The sequence below is a fragment of the Lissotriton helveticus genome, chromosome 10 (genome assembly GCF_964261635.1).
Source record: "Lissotriton helveticus chromosome 10, aLisHel1.1, whole genome shotgun sequence".
NCBI classification, from domain to species: Eukaryota; Metazoa; Chordata; class Amphibia; order Caudata; family Salamandridae; genus Lissotriton; species Lissotriton helveticus.
This window is the reverse complement of record NC_136071.1, coordinates 574,572,747-574,584,856: the sequence shown is the minus strand read 5'-3', so window position 1 is coordinate 574,584,856 and position 12,110 is coordinate 574,572,747. Positions and strand designations below refer to the sequence as shown.

The following is a 12,110-nucleotide window of genomic DNA, read 5'->3' as shown; positions in this document are numbered from 1 at the left end:
CTGTAGGTGGGGTTTTCTGGCCTTTGAGTCCTCCTTGCTGGGACTTTTGGCATTGTCTGCTGCTGGATGGCCCTTGTTGCCTGTGTGTATGTTTTGCTGGAATTGTTACACAGACTTGGCCCTGAGATTAGGCCTTCTGTTTTTCTTGGGCTGATGCCAAGCCTTCCGCTGGGCTGTTTTTCCACTGGTGCTTTTGCTTCTCCTCTACTGCGGAGGTTCTGCCAAATAGGATTCCCGTGTTTGGGGACCTACCGTACCCTTTGTTGGGTAGTGTTAGCTGTTATATAGCTATGCTCTGCTGGGGAATGCTAGTTGACTTCAGGTTCCCGTTTTCCATGGCGTTTCTGTATGTTGCTTATGCTTCTTGAGGCTGTGTGCGTGGCCCTTCATCTCCTTCCTGTTCTTTTGCTGCGAGCTGGGACGCTTCAGTGTTCTTCATGCTTCTGGCTGATTATGGTTATAGCTGCCGTCCTGGCTGGCCCGTTGCCTTCCTTCTGGGTGGGCCCGCCTCTTCCATGGTTTCCTCAGGCCCCCTGGGCTGCTTCTTGTTCCTCTGCCTGTCCTGGCGTTGGGTTAAATCTCGGTTGCGAGTGGAGTGGAGTGGAGTGTTTTGGCCTCAGGCCTTGTCCCTTGTTCCTCTGTAGCGAGTGTATGACCCTCCACACTTTTTTTCTTCCTCCTACATCCCTCTTTGGCTGCTGGTGTTTGACTTATGGGGATCCTCTTGCCTGGTGGGGACGAGGTTGCCTCCCTGGTCTACGGGGCTGGTCCCCTGTGGGCCTTCTGTCCTGTCCAGCCTGGTGGGGTCCTTTCGTAGACCCTCCTTCCCCGTGGGCATTGCTAGAGTATCTATTCTATGTGAAGAAATCTGCGGCTAGTAGTCTCTATCAGATGTACGAGTTACTTACCTTCGGTAACGATGTATCTGGTAAAGACGATTCTAGCCGCAGATTCCTCCACGGCCCGTCCTTCCTCCCTGTCCTGCGAGGGCCCTCTGGGTCTTTCGCATTCGCCTGCCTCCAGGTGGTTGGCTTTAGTGCATGTCTCTCGTACCCCCTCCTTCGGGGGTTGCTCGCCTAGTTGTGGTTATTGTTCCATTCTGGACTTTATAGGCTCTTCTGCACCCCTGCACTCTGGTGTCCAGTGTGGGGTTTGCTCATTCTTCTCCTTTTGTTGATGGTGTTTCTGCCCGTGGCAATCTTTGGGCCGAGGTGCCTAGGTTGTTCTCGACTTGGGTGTTCTGGACCCCTTCTCCCTACTAGTATTGTATGTGTTTGACTGGTTATTGCTCTACGCTCTTACCTTGGTGTCCCTTTATGTTTCGGGAGGTGGCTGCAGCCTTCTTGGTCTGATGTGTACTTTCACCTACTTCTGCCTTGGGAAGGCTGTTGTATTTGTTTGCAGGATTGCTTTCCACTAGCGGTGCCCTGTCCTTTCAGTCCAGGTCTTGATGCTCAGTGCTGGGCTCTATTGTCGATGGTATGTCCCTCACCATTGTTTGTTTCCCTTCTGTTTAGTAGGGATTTTCGCACACTGTTCCAGTATTCTCAGTTTTTGCTGATGATGGCTCCGCGTTGTGGCACGGAAAAATTCTCCAAAGAAAACGGACGTAGGTGCGCCGGGGTGGGACTTGTGTGTCCTCGCTGACATCACGGACGCGGAGGACGTCAGACGGAGTTATGTGGTGCTGTTCCCCTGGGGCGCAGGAATGCTGTGACAGAAAAGTTTCCGGGTCCAGTCTCCCCTCCCGCCTGGGGATAATTCTATGTAAAGGAATCTGCGGCAAGAATAGTCTCTACCAGATACATCATTACCGAAGGCAAGTAATTTGTACTTCCAGACTACTGCAACAGCGACAGGTTAGCCACCGCTTTGGGAGATAACTGCTGTATAGTCTATGCAAAAGCATATGATCTACAGCTCATATGCTTTGGAACGGAAAATGCTACTTACCTGTATGCATCTGTCCTTGGCATGTAGAGCTGTAGAATCATATGCGCCCACCCGCTTCCCTGGGTACCTACACCTGTTGCAGTTACATGTTACTTGGATACATACATTCATGGACATCTCTTTCTGACTTCATTATCACCCTCTGCTGGAAAACAATCTAACAATGGATTCCATGCCCGTGTGCACTATCACCTAAGGGAGGAGTCACCTACCTTGTGACTGCCGCTGTACATGCCAAGAACAGATGCATACTGGTAAGTAGCGTTTTCCTACCCAGGTATGCAACTTTCTCATTATTTTCCCCTGTGGGTTTTAATGCAATACTACAGTTTCTGTTAAAGGTTTTATGTTGTATTACCTTTTTTATTTTTGAAGGGGCAGGGGGTTTAAGCAGTTGCATGTTGTGGGCCGTCCGACTTCACGGTCGGTGTGAGCGTCGGATGTCCAGGGGCCGTCCGATTTGCGGCCGCATGGAATACGCCTGCACGGCGGGGGCAGCCACGCCCAAAGGTCAAGTGACATTTTGAATTTATTTTACTTTTTTTGCTGATTGTTTTAATACTATTAAAGAGCACCTTGAAACTTTCACTTTAGACAAGTGAAATAGGAAAAGAAGCAAACACATTTTTATATGCCATGGAATAAAATCTCTGTGATCTTTAGAAAGACAGTGATAACAAAGATAAATGTATTAACCTAAATTTACTTTTGTTATTTTGTTTTAGGTAATATGTCGCATCCGAGGCCTTGGCTTGGGCTGGATCATTTCAATAAAGCCCCAAAGAGAAGTCGATACACATACCTTGAGAAAGCAATTAAAATCCACAACTGACTTGACCGTTTTATTCAAGCCAATGGACAAATAAGTGTGTGTGTGTGTCCACCTTTTTAACAACAGTAGAACTTTGGTACACGTGCACTATACCGGGAATCTTCAGCAAGAGGATGTGCTGCTGATGTTAATTTTATTTTGTTGAGGCTGTTCGTTTGGCTTCTCTATCTATTGACTGCCCTTTTTGAGCAAAATGAAGGTGTTTTTATAAAGCTTGGATGCCAATTGGAGAGATTTTATGGTAAGCTAGCAAGGCTGTGGTCTGCAAACTGAGGGAAGAGTGAAAAGTACCATTTACAATAGTGGAAATGTTGGCAAATTTAACCATAGTACATTTTGTAGATGGCATAAGATGGCTGCTTGCCCGCTCTAGTGTGGGAATTTCAACACGGTCATTGCAGCTGCTAAGTCTTATGTTTACACCATGTCGGATTTCTTTACTTCAGTTAAACTAAAAATTACGTATTTGTAAATGCAAAATCCTCATCAATAAATAGCCATCTCTGTTTGTGTACGTTGTTGCCACTTATTCCGGACTCTTGTTTCTTAAGCCTAGAGTACATATTATCTTGCATAGATTTGATTGAGTTGAACTGCTACTTCGTGTTCCAGTTAACAAAGCAGATTTTCTTTGAGAATGAAGTACTTTCATAACATTGTTCTATATAGAAAATAAAATGTTAATTGTACTGCTTACAATAAAATGTTGATTTCACTCAAAGCTGGCCACAGCATATGGAAGACGGTGTGCATTTGAAAAAGCAGCAAGAAGGTGGGGAAATGAGAAATATCCAACTGTTCAGCACCGAGGTCATGCTCACTAGTATTTAGTAAGCTGTTGACTTTGTAAAAAGTATGAAATTGTATATTTAATGAATGAACATGTACAATTTAACACATGGAGATTAATTTTGTTGGGTGAGTCTGTTTCACTGATGTTGATATTCATTGTGTGTAGTTTTATTTCTGGCCCCAAACAGTTTTTTTTTTATTTTGAAACTACTGGCAACCACGTCTGGTTTTGAGTGCAGTAAAATAGGTTCAGCAATTCTCACTTATATTATTTTCTGGTTTTTTTTTAATTTCTGTAGCAACAGTGTACAACTCTTCCTGTATATTGCCTTTTTGCTGGAAAATGTTGTATGTTGAATAAAATTTTCTATAAAAATGTTATTTCAGTGAGTAATGACATGGATGGTGAAGATTTCTACTCTGAATACAGTTTAAGACATTGTTTTCACTATAAAAAGTTTATAAATAAGCAGTTTTTGATTTTAAGATTGGTTTTCACCCATAAATATTCCTTTTTGAACATAGTAAAATCAAAGAGAGCCTGGATGGAACCATATTCAAATTGCATTTGTGGAAAATATATTTGATGGATAAAATTTTTTGCTATTTAGTTCAAACAAATGTATAGAAGGTTTGACTGCTGTTCCTTAACAGTGAGATCCAGGCGGATCAAAGCTGCAATATAAAGCCTGAGTCTCTAAAAGGTAAGTGTCCTTTTTAGATTTTCACTATCCTATTTGTATGTGACAGATGCCTTTTTTCCTGTTTGTTCTGCCAATAAACATACAATAGGACACATCATATCCTGACTTGCTTCTTTATTACTGATAAAAATATAGAATTTGGAACTTAAAACATTTCTATCCCCATTGTAAGTAGTCACTTGTTTTTCGATGGATACTTTCACCAGCAGTTTCCTTACCTGTTGAATATCACTAGACACTAAACTGGAAACATTCAGCGCTATCCCGCACAGACTCACTTGCCTTACAGGAAGCTAGTATCTCCCCTGAGGAAGAATTAGAGCATCCTTCTTGGCCACTTCCCACTGATGTTGCATCATTTCATGTGGTGTTAAAGACAACAGCTGATTTTCTCAAGCTTCCCTTACCCACAGTTGAGAAAAAAAGGCCAGCTTCTTGACCGATACCCTTCAGCCTACATTTATCTAGCACCTCCAAACCTTTCCTGCATTTTGCTGAAGCCCTCATGGGCCCAGGCTTAGCAACATCAGAGAAGTCAATTGCTCCTGAAGTGAACAGACAGATAGTGAAATTACACAGACAATCACTAGGGGACCTATTTTTTTTTGTCTCCAACATTTCCAGAGAGCTTAATTGTACAGGCCTCTCCTGTGCACTAAGCTGTATCTTGGAACTTTTCCAGTTACACCCTAGGATAGGAAGGGGGGGGTGGAGTGTTGGAGGCTGGCTCGGTATATAGTATCTACCTATGGTGAAGCACCGATTCCAAGCAACCCTTAGTGATGTTGTTTAGATCTCTGAAAACCAAAGCTCTCAAGGGGTAGCTATGGACAGCAGCTCGGGCTTATCAAGAAGGGTGTAAAGTAGTTGCATGTACCACTATAGTCGGTCAGTAAGCTTCTTACACAATTGGCCACATCAGACGAGTAGAAACCTACTTCATATTTATTACTACTCACTAGACACTAACTTGGTATATCTCCTATCTGGAGATATCAATTGCACATGAGGAACAGTTAGAACCGCTACGTAGCATAACAACCACTTAGGACCCAACCGGTGGGGGGGGGGGCAAACCATATACTAAAATAGTGGACTGCGAGGTGAGTACCAAAACGTAACAAATACCCATGGTTGGAGGACCCCAGGGGAAGCAAAGTGTAGGAGAGTGGGGTCTGCAATCCTATGGCCACCCCAGATTTTTGCTTTTTGCTTCACTGGTTTACGACTTTTCCTGGCTGTGGGCCTGCTAATCAGACCCACAGCCTAGCTGTTCTCTCTCTAAATTGACATCCATGTACTTTAGGTGCATTTACCAATTGGTACTGGGCCACCTTATCAGTCCCTGTACAGTGTACCTTAGGTACCCAGGGCATAGGTGTACCCAGGGCCTACCAGGGGCTGAAGCATGTATTATGCCACCCTGGCTGGCCATCTAAAACTGACACAACTGGCTGCAAGACAGCTGGGGCAAGGTGGTGTAATCACCCTTTGCTATAGATCTAGTATACCTATATACCTATATCTAACCCTAAAATGGACACATATATTCCTATCAGTCACTCCCATGGCAGGCCTGATCAATCCTGAAGGCAGAGTGCTTGGAATTATTTGAGATGGTGCTCTGGCATGAGCTAAGCCCGTAGCCTCGCGGTTAAATGCTAACTCTGGTATAACATTATCAAAACATGTCGAGTAAGGTGTCATACGAATTGGAATACTACCCCCTCGCCAATTCTGGCGACGGGGGTAGCATTCCACCCTTCTAGAGGGACACGACATGTATGTAACTGTGAACCCCGGTTAAAGTTAACTCGAGCCTTGGCATCACAAAATGGATGCTGCCACCACAGACACAAGTCTGACCTCCTGCTGCTGGGAGTCCTTCCAGCGAGGGAGGCTTGGACAAAGGGTTTCCTGCCTTGGGAGGTGCTAGCACCACCCCAGACAGGATTTTGTGTGTTGGGTAGGATAGGCCTGAAAGGAATGAGACATGCCTGGGGCACACAAGGTGTCCTGTGCATACACCAGTTCAAACAAGTTGCTGGGGCATCCCTGCCCCAGCTCTGGTGCGAAACCGGACAAAGGATAGGGGGTGTAACCACCCCCCTTCCTGGTCCCACCCAGGGGAGGGACCTAGTCACCAGATCTGAAAAACAGGTTAGTATTAGATTCCTTACCTTAGAATAACCCCAGGCGTCAGTCTGGATCCGGAAACTTTTGCGTAGCAGTACCCCTGCGCATCGGTAGGCGTCGTCTGCAGGCGTCCCCTGCGGCTCCGCGTCCGGCGTCGTGCGCCGTGATGACGTCGCTGGAGTATATAGACGCCGCCTCCGCGCGCTGACGTCAGTTCTTCTTTTTTCCGCGCCAGTTAGCGCAGATCCGAAGAGCAGTACTCCGGTCTTTTGACCAAAGTTTTTGAATTTCTATCTCACTCTTAAGGTGCCGGTAGGATGCCCGGTTTTAAGAATTGTGACGGGTGTGACCGCACGATGTCGGTCACAGACCACCACCGACTCTGCCTCCGGTGCCTGGGCGCGGACCACGACGTGGACTCCTGCGTCGACTGCCGGGCCTTGACGAGTAAGGCTAGACTGGAGCGGTCCCGCAAGCTACTCGAGCTCCGGGTGTCGGACCCGCGTCGAGAGCGGTCCCGGTCCGGCCGGAGGTCGAGGGAACGGTCGCGGAGCCACCACGGGCATTCCGGAAGCAGTCACCATTCCTCTGGTTCCTCAGGTAAGAGGCACAAGAAGTCGGGGCGTCGTCATCGTACCCCCGACTCCCCCCGACGCGGCCGGGGGTTCGGGTGGCCCCACCCCCGCGGCTCCGCGTGGGTCGCCGGCGCTGCCTGCTCCATACCCGATGGTCCCTGGGCAAGGCGCGTCGCGATAGAGGAGTTCCTCATGGCCATGAGGGCACTGTCTCCTCCGACGGGGCCTACGGCGCCTGCGGGCCCGGTGGTCCCGTTCGGGTGCTCCGGCCCCGACGCCGGCGCCGCTGGGCCCTTCAGGGTCGACGCCGGCTGGTCCGCCGGCCTCTCCGGCGCCGATTCCATCGGGGCAACCCATGGTGCCGCCTCCGCGCGGCGCCGGGACTCCGACGCCGGCTCCGGCCGGCGTCGGGGCTCCGGCGCCGGCTCTGGGCGGCGCCATCCCCATTCCCTCTCCTACTCCGGACACGGAGTCGGACCGGCGTCGTCCGACGCCGAGTCCGGCGCCGATGGGGCCCATGGACCCCGAGGAGCCGGTCTACATCGTTGACTCTGAATATGGTGAGGATGTAGATTATGGAGAGGGTTGGGAGGGGTCTGAGGACCCTCTGTCACGCGAGTGTCAGTACGACGTGGACTGGACAGGTGACTTGGGTGACGCCAGTGGTCTGGACGACTCTCCTAACCCTGGCTTTGTCTCGCCTCCTACTGTGGCTTCGGAGGCTGGGGCTGCTTATTCAGTGGTGTTGATGAGGGCTGCCAAGGCTTTACACCTTGAGCTCCCCGTCGCGGTCGTGAGGCCTAACATCCTCACTGAGGTCTTCAAACCGCAGTCATGCCCACAGGAGCCACTGCTGCCGTTCAATGAAGCCTTGACAGACGTTCTTTTGGGCACGTGGTCCAGGCCCGCTTCAGGTTCGCCTGTTGATAGGAACGTGGCCAGACGCCACCGTCCGTGTCCGGACGACCCCAAGTTCCTGTCCACCCATCCCACCCCTGAGAGTCTGGTGATCCAGGCCTCTACTTCCCAGACCGCATTTCCGTCGGCCCCGCCCGACCGGGAATCAAAGAGGTACGACCAGTATGGGAAGAAGGTCTTCTCGTCCCTGAGTTTGGGACTGCGGTCTTGCAACACCGCGTGCCTCTTGGGCCGCTACACCCACTCTCTGTGGGATACGGTCGCGGAGTGTCTGCCAGAATGCCCGCAGGAGGTACGGGCGAAGCTCGGCAAGACTATGATCGAAGGCCGAGACGCAGCACAATATTCCATCAGGTGTGGTCTTGATACGACCGACTCGCTGGGCAGAGCGATGTCCACGACGGTAGAGATTCGTCGCCACGCCTGGCTGAGATCCGCCAACTTCTCGGCAGATGTCCAAAATACTTTGATGGACATGCCGTTCGATGGCAGTCGCTTGTTTGGCGACAAAGCGGACCACGCGCTGGAGCGCTTCAAGGACTCCAGGGTCACAGCCAAGTCCTTGGGTCTCTCGACCCAGCGCCAGCAAACGGGTTCGTTTCGCTCCTTTCGTGGCCACGGAAGGGGCGGTCCCACACGTGCTGCCAGCCACGCACCGCAGAATACTTCTCAACGCGGCGGCGGCAGTGGATTCCGCCGTGGAGGCGGTCGGGGACAACGGCGAGGTCAGGCCACACCTCCCCCCGCAGCATCGGCCTCCAAATCCTCCTAGTCCGAGCTTTCAGGCCCATGTGACGCCAGTGGGTGGCAGGGTTCGCCATCACCACTCCCGCTGGCGGACCATCACATCGGACAGGTGGGTGCTGCAGCTCGTCCGAAGGGGCTACTCCCTCCCCTTCGAGAGCACTCCTCCAGCCATGCCACCGCAGAACCACCGTGTGTCGGGGGACCACTTGACACTGCTGCAGGAGGAAGTTGCGGCCCTCTTGGCCAAGGGGGCCATCAAGCGCGTTCCTGGGCCAGAAGTAGGGTGTGGTTGCTACTCCCACTACTTTCTGGTACCCAAGAAGGACAAGGGGGGCCTGCGTCCTATCTTGGATCTACGGAACGTCAACGGCTTCCTACGGAAGGAGAAGTTCAAGATGTTGACTTTGGCTCAGGTCTTGGCTGCTCTAGACCCGCTAGACTGGATGGTAGCGTTGGACTTGCAGGATGCGTATTTTCACATCCCCGTCCTGCCGGCCCACCGGCGTTGCCTGCGGTTCACGGTAGGCCACGAGCACTTTCAGTTTATCGTGCTCCCATTCGGCCTTACCAGCGCCCCACGGGTGTTCACGAAAGGGATGGCGGTGGTCGCAGCTCATCTGCGCCGGTTAGGGGTTTCAGTCTTCCCCTACCTCGACGACTGGTTGTTGAAGGCGGGCTCGCCCCAGACAGTCGTCCACCACCTTAAGATGACGGCAGACCTCCTGCACGAGCTGGGGTTTTCCATCAATGTGCCGAAATCACACCTGTGTCCCTCTCAAAAGCTCCTTTTCATCGGAGCGGTTCTCGACTCGGCGCAGTTTCGGGTTTATCCCCCGGAACGGCGGGTCCGGGATATACAGGCTTTGATTCCCATCTTTCAGCCGTTATCCCGGGTTTCAGTCAGGTTGACGCTGCGGCTGCTGGGGCTGATGGCTTCCTGCATCCTTCTGGTGCATCACGCCCGGTGGCGGATGCGGGCTCTGCAGTGGGACCTGAAGTTTCAGTGGGCCCAGCATCAAGGCAACCTATCCGACCATGTCCTGATCTCGGAGGGCACTGCGAGACAGTTGCAGTGGTGGCTTACGGACCGCGATTGGGTCAGAGGCAGATCCCTCTCCCTTCCCCAACCGGAGCACGTAGTTGTGACTGACGCGTCCCTCCAGGGCTGGGGAGGCCACTTGGGAGAGGCGGAGATCAGAGGCATCTGGTCTCCGGCGGAGTCCCGGCTCCACATCAACATGTTGGAGCTGCGGGCGATTCGCCTAGCACTGAAGGCATTCCTCCCCTTTGTCAACGGGAGTGTAGTGCAGGTGTTCACAGACAACACCACCGCCATGTGGTACTGCAACAAGCAGGGCGGAGTGGGGTTGTGGACCCTTTGCCAGGAGGCTCTGCGTCTCTGGCAATGGCTGGAACGTCAGGGCGTGACTCTGACGGTTCAACACCTGGCAGGTTCTCTGAACGCCAGGGCGGACGAACTCAGCCGTCGGTGCTCGTTGGATCACGAATGGCGTCTGAACTCGGACGTGGCGAACGGCCTCTTTCTGCAATGGGGAGAGCCTTGGTTAGATCTATTCACCACAGAAGAGAACGCGCAATGTCATCAGTTCTGCGCGTTGGAGTTTCCAAGACGGCACTCGCACGGCGACGCCTTTCGGCGCGAGTGGAGCTGCGGTCTGTTGTACGCCTTTCCGCCTATACCACTTCTGCCCAGAGTGCTGAAGAAGATCAGGCGCGACCGGGCCCAAGTTATCCTTGTGGCTCCGGACTGGGCTCGAAGGTACTGGTATCCCGAGCTACTCAGCATGTCAGTCGGTCCCTCGATCCGTCTGCCCCTTCGGGAGGACCTTCTGTCGCAGCAGCAGGGGACGGTCCTCCACCCGAACCTGTCCAGTCTCCACCTCCATGCGTGGAGATTGAGCGGCGACAGTTGAGGCCATTTGACTTGCCACCTGAAGTCTGTGATGTGATTCTGGCAGCCAGGCGTCCCTCCACAAAGTCGGTATACGCCTGCCGGTGGAACAGATTTGTGGCATGGTGCACAGCAAAGGCTGTGGACCCTCTCTCTGCCCCTCTTTCCGAGGTTCTCCTCTTTCTTCTCTCTCTTGCCCAGCAGGGCTCTGCTCTGGGCACTATCAAGGGCTACCTTTCTGCCCTTTCGGCCTTTCTAAGGCTGCCTGATCAACCTTCTTTGTTCAAGTCCCCTATTGTAACTAGATTCTTGAAGGGCATCACGCACATGTATCCTCCTGTTCCGTTCGTGATGCCTCAGTGGGACTTGAACCTGGTTCTGACCTTCTTGATGTGCGCTCCCTTTGAGCCACTTCATTCCTGTCCTCTCCGTCTTCTGACTTTAAAGACGGCCTTCCTGGTTGCCATCACCTCTGCCAGGAGAGTGAGTGAGCTCCAGGCTCTTTCTGTCAAACCTCCTTTCCTGTCCATTCATCCAGACAAGGTGGTTCTCAGAACTAGACCTTCTTTCCTGCCCAAAGTAGTCTCTGCTTTTCACATCGGGCAGTCCATCACCCTCCCCTCCTTCTTCCCGCCTCCGCATCCTTCAAAGGATGAAGAGCGGCTCCATCGTCTGGACCCAAAACGTGCGCTTTCATTTTATATGGATCGCACACGCCAGTTCCGGGTGGATGACCAACTGTTTGTTGGCTACGTGGGTGCGAAGAAGGGACGGGCGGTACATAAACGGACCATCTCTCGGTGGGTCGTTCTGTGCATCAAAGCGTGCTACTCTTTGGCTCGGAAGGAGCCTCCTGTTGGGCTGAGAGCCCATTCCACTCGGGCCACGGCGGCTTCTACTGCCCTGGGCCGGGGAGTCCCTTTGCAGGACATTTGCCAGGCGGCTACGTGGGCCTCGCTGCACACCTTTGCGAGGCACTACTGCCTGGACAGTCAAGTCCGGAGGGATGGCTTCTTTGGCCGTTCGGTCCTCCAGGACTTTCTGGTGTAGGATTGTATTGGTTCGCAGACCCACCTCCGGGGTTGGTATTGCTGGGGTATCTATTCTAAGGTAAGGAATCTAATACTAACCTGTTTCTTTCAGATGAACAAGTTACTTACCTTCGGTAACGATATATCTGTAAGAAACAGTAGTTAGTATTAGATTCCTTACCGCCCCACCCATCCTCCCCGTTCTGCGAACTGATACCTAGGGTTAAGGACATCCCTTTCAGGGCCCTAGTTTGAAATGGCACCAGTGTTGGTTCTCGCATGGCTCTGCGTGTTCTGGCGCGGAAAAGCTGTGTACAAAGAACTGATGTCAGCGCGCGGAGGCGGCGTCTATATACTCCAGCGACGTCATCACGGCGCACGATGCCGACGACGGACGCGGAGCCGCAGGGGACGCCTGCAGACGACGCCTACCGACACGCAGGGGTACTGCTACGCAAAAGTTTCCGGATCCAGACTGACGCCTGGGGATATTCTAAGGTAAGGAATCTA

General features: G+C 51.9%; 1 protein-coding gene across 4 annotated transcripts in view; it reads left to right on the top strand.

Moving 5' to 3' along the window:
* USP7 (ubiquitin specific peptidase 7) overlaps nucleotides 1-3,958 on the top strand; it is a 1,709,027-nt gene extending 1,705,069 nt beyond the window's left edge. For all 4 annotated transcript variants that reach the window (XM_078663105.1, XM_078663106.1, XM_078663108.1 and 1 more), the window contains one exon: nucleotides 2,679-3,958. In XM_078663105.1, coding sequence (XP_078519231.1) covers nucleotides 2,679-2,785 — 107 coding nt within the window. In that variant the 3' untranslated portion in view covers nucleotides 2,786-3,958. The remainder of the gene's footprint in view (nucleotides 1-2,678) is intronic.
* The last annotated feature ends 8,152 nt before the right edge of the window (nucleotides 3,959-12,110 follow it).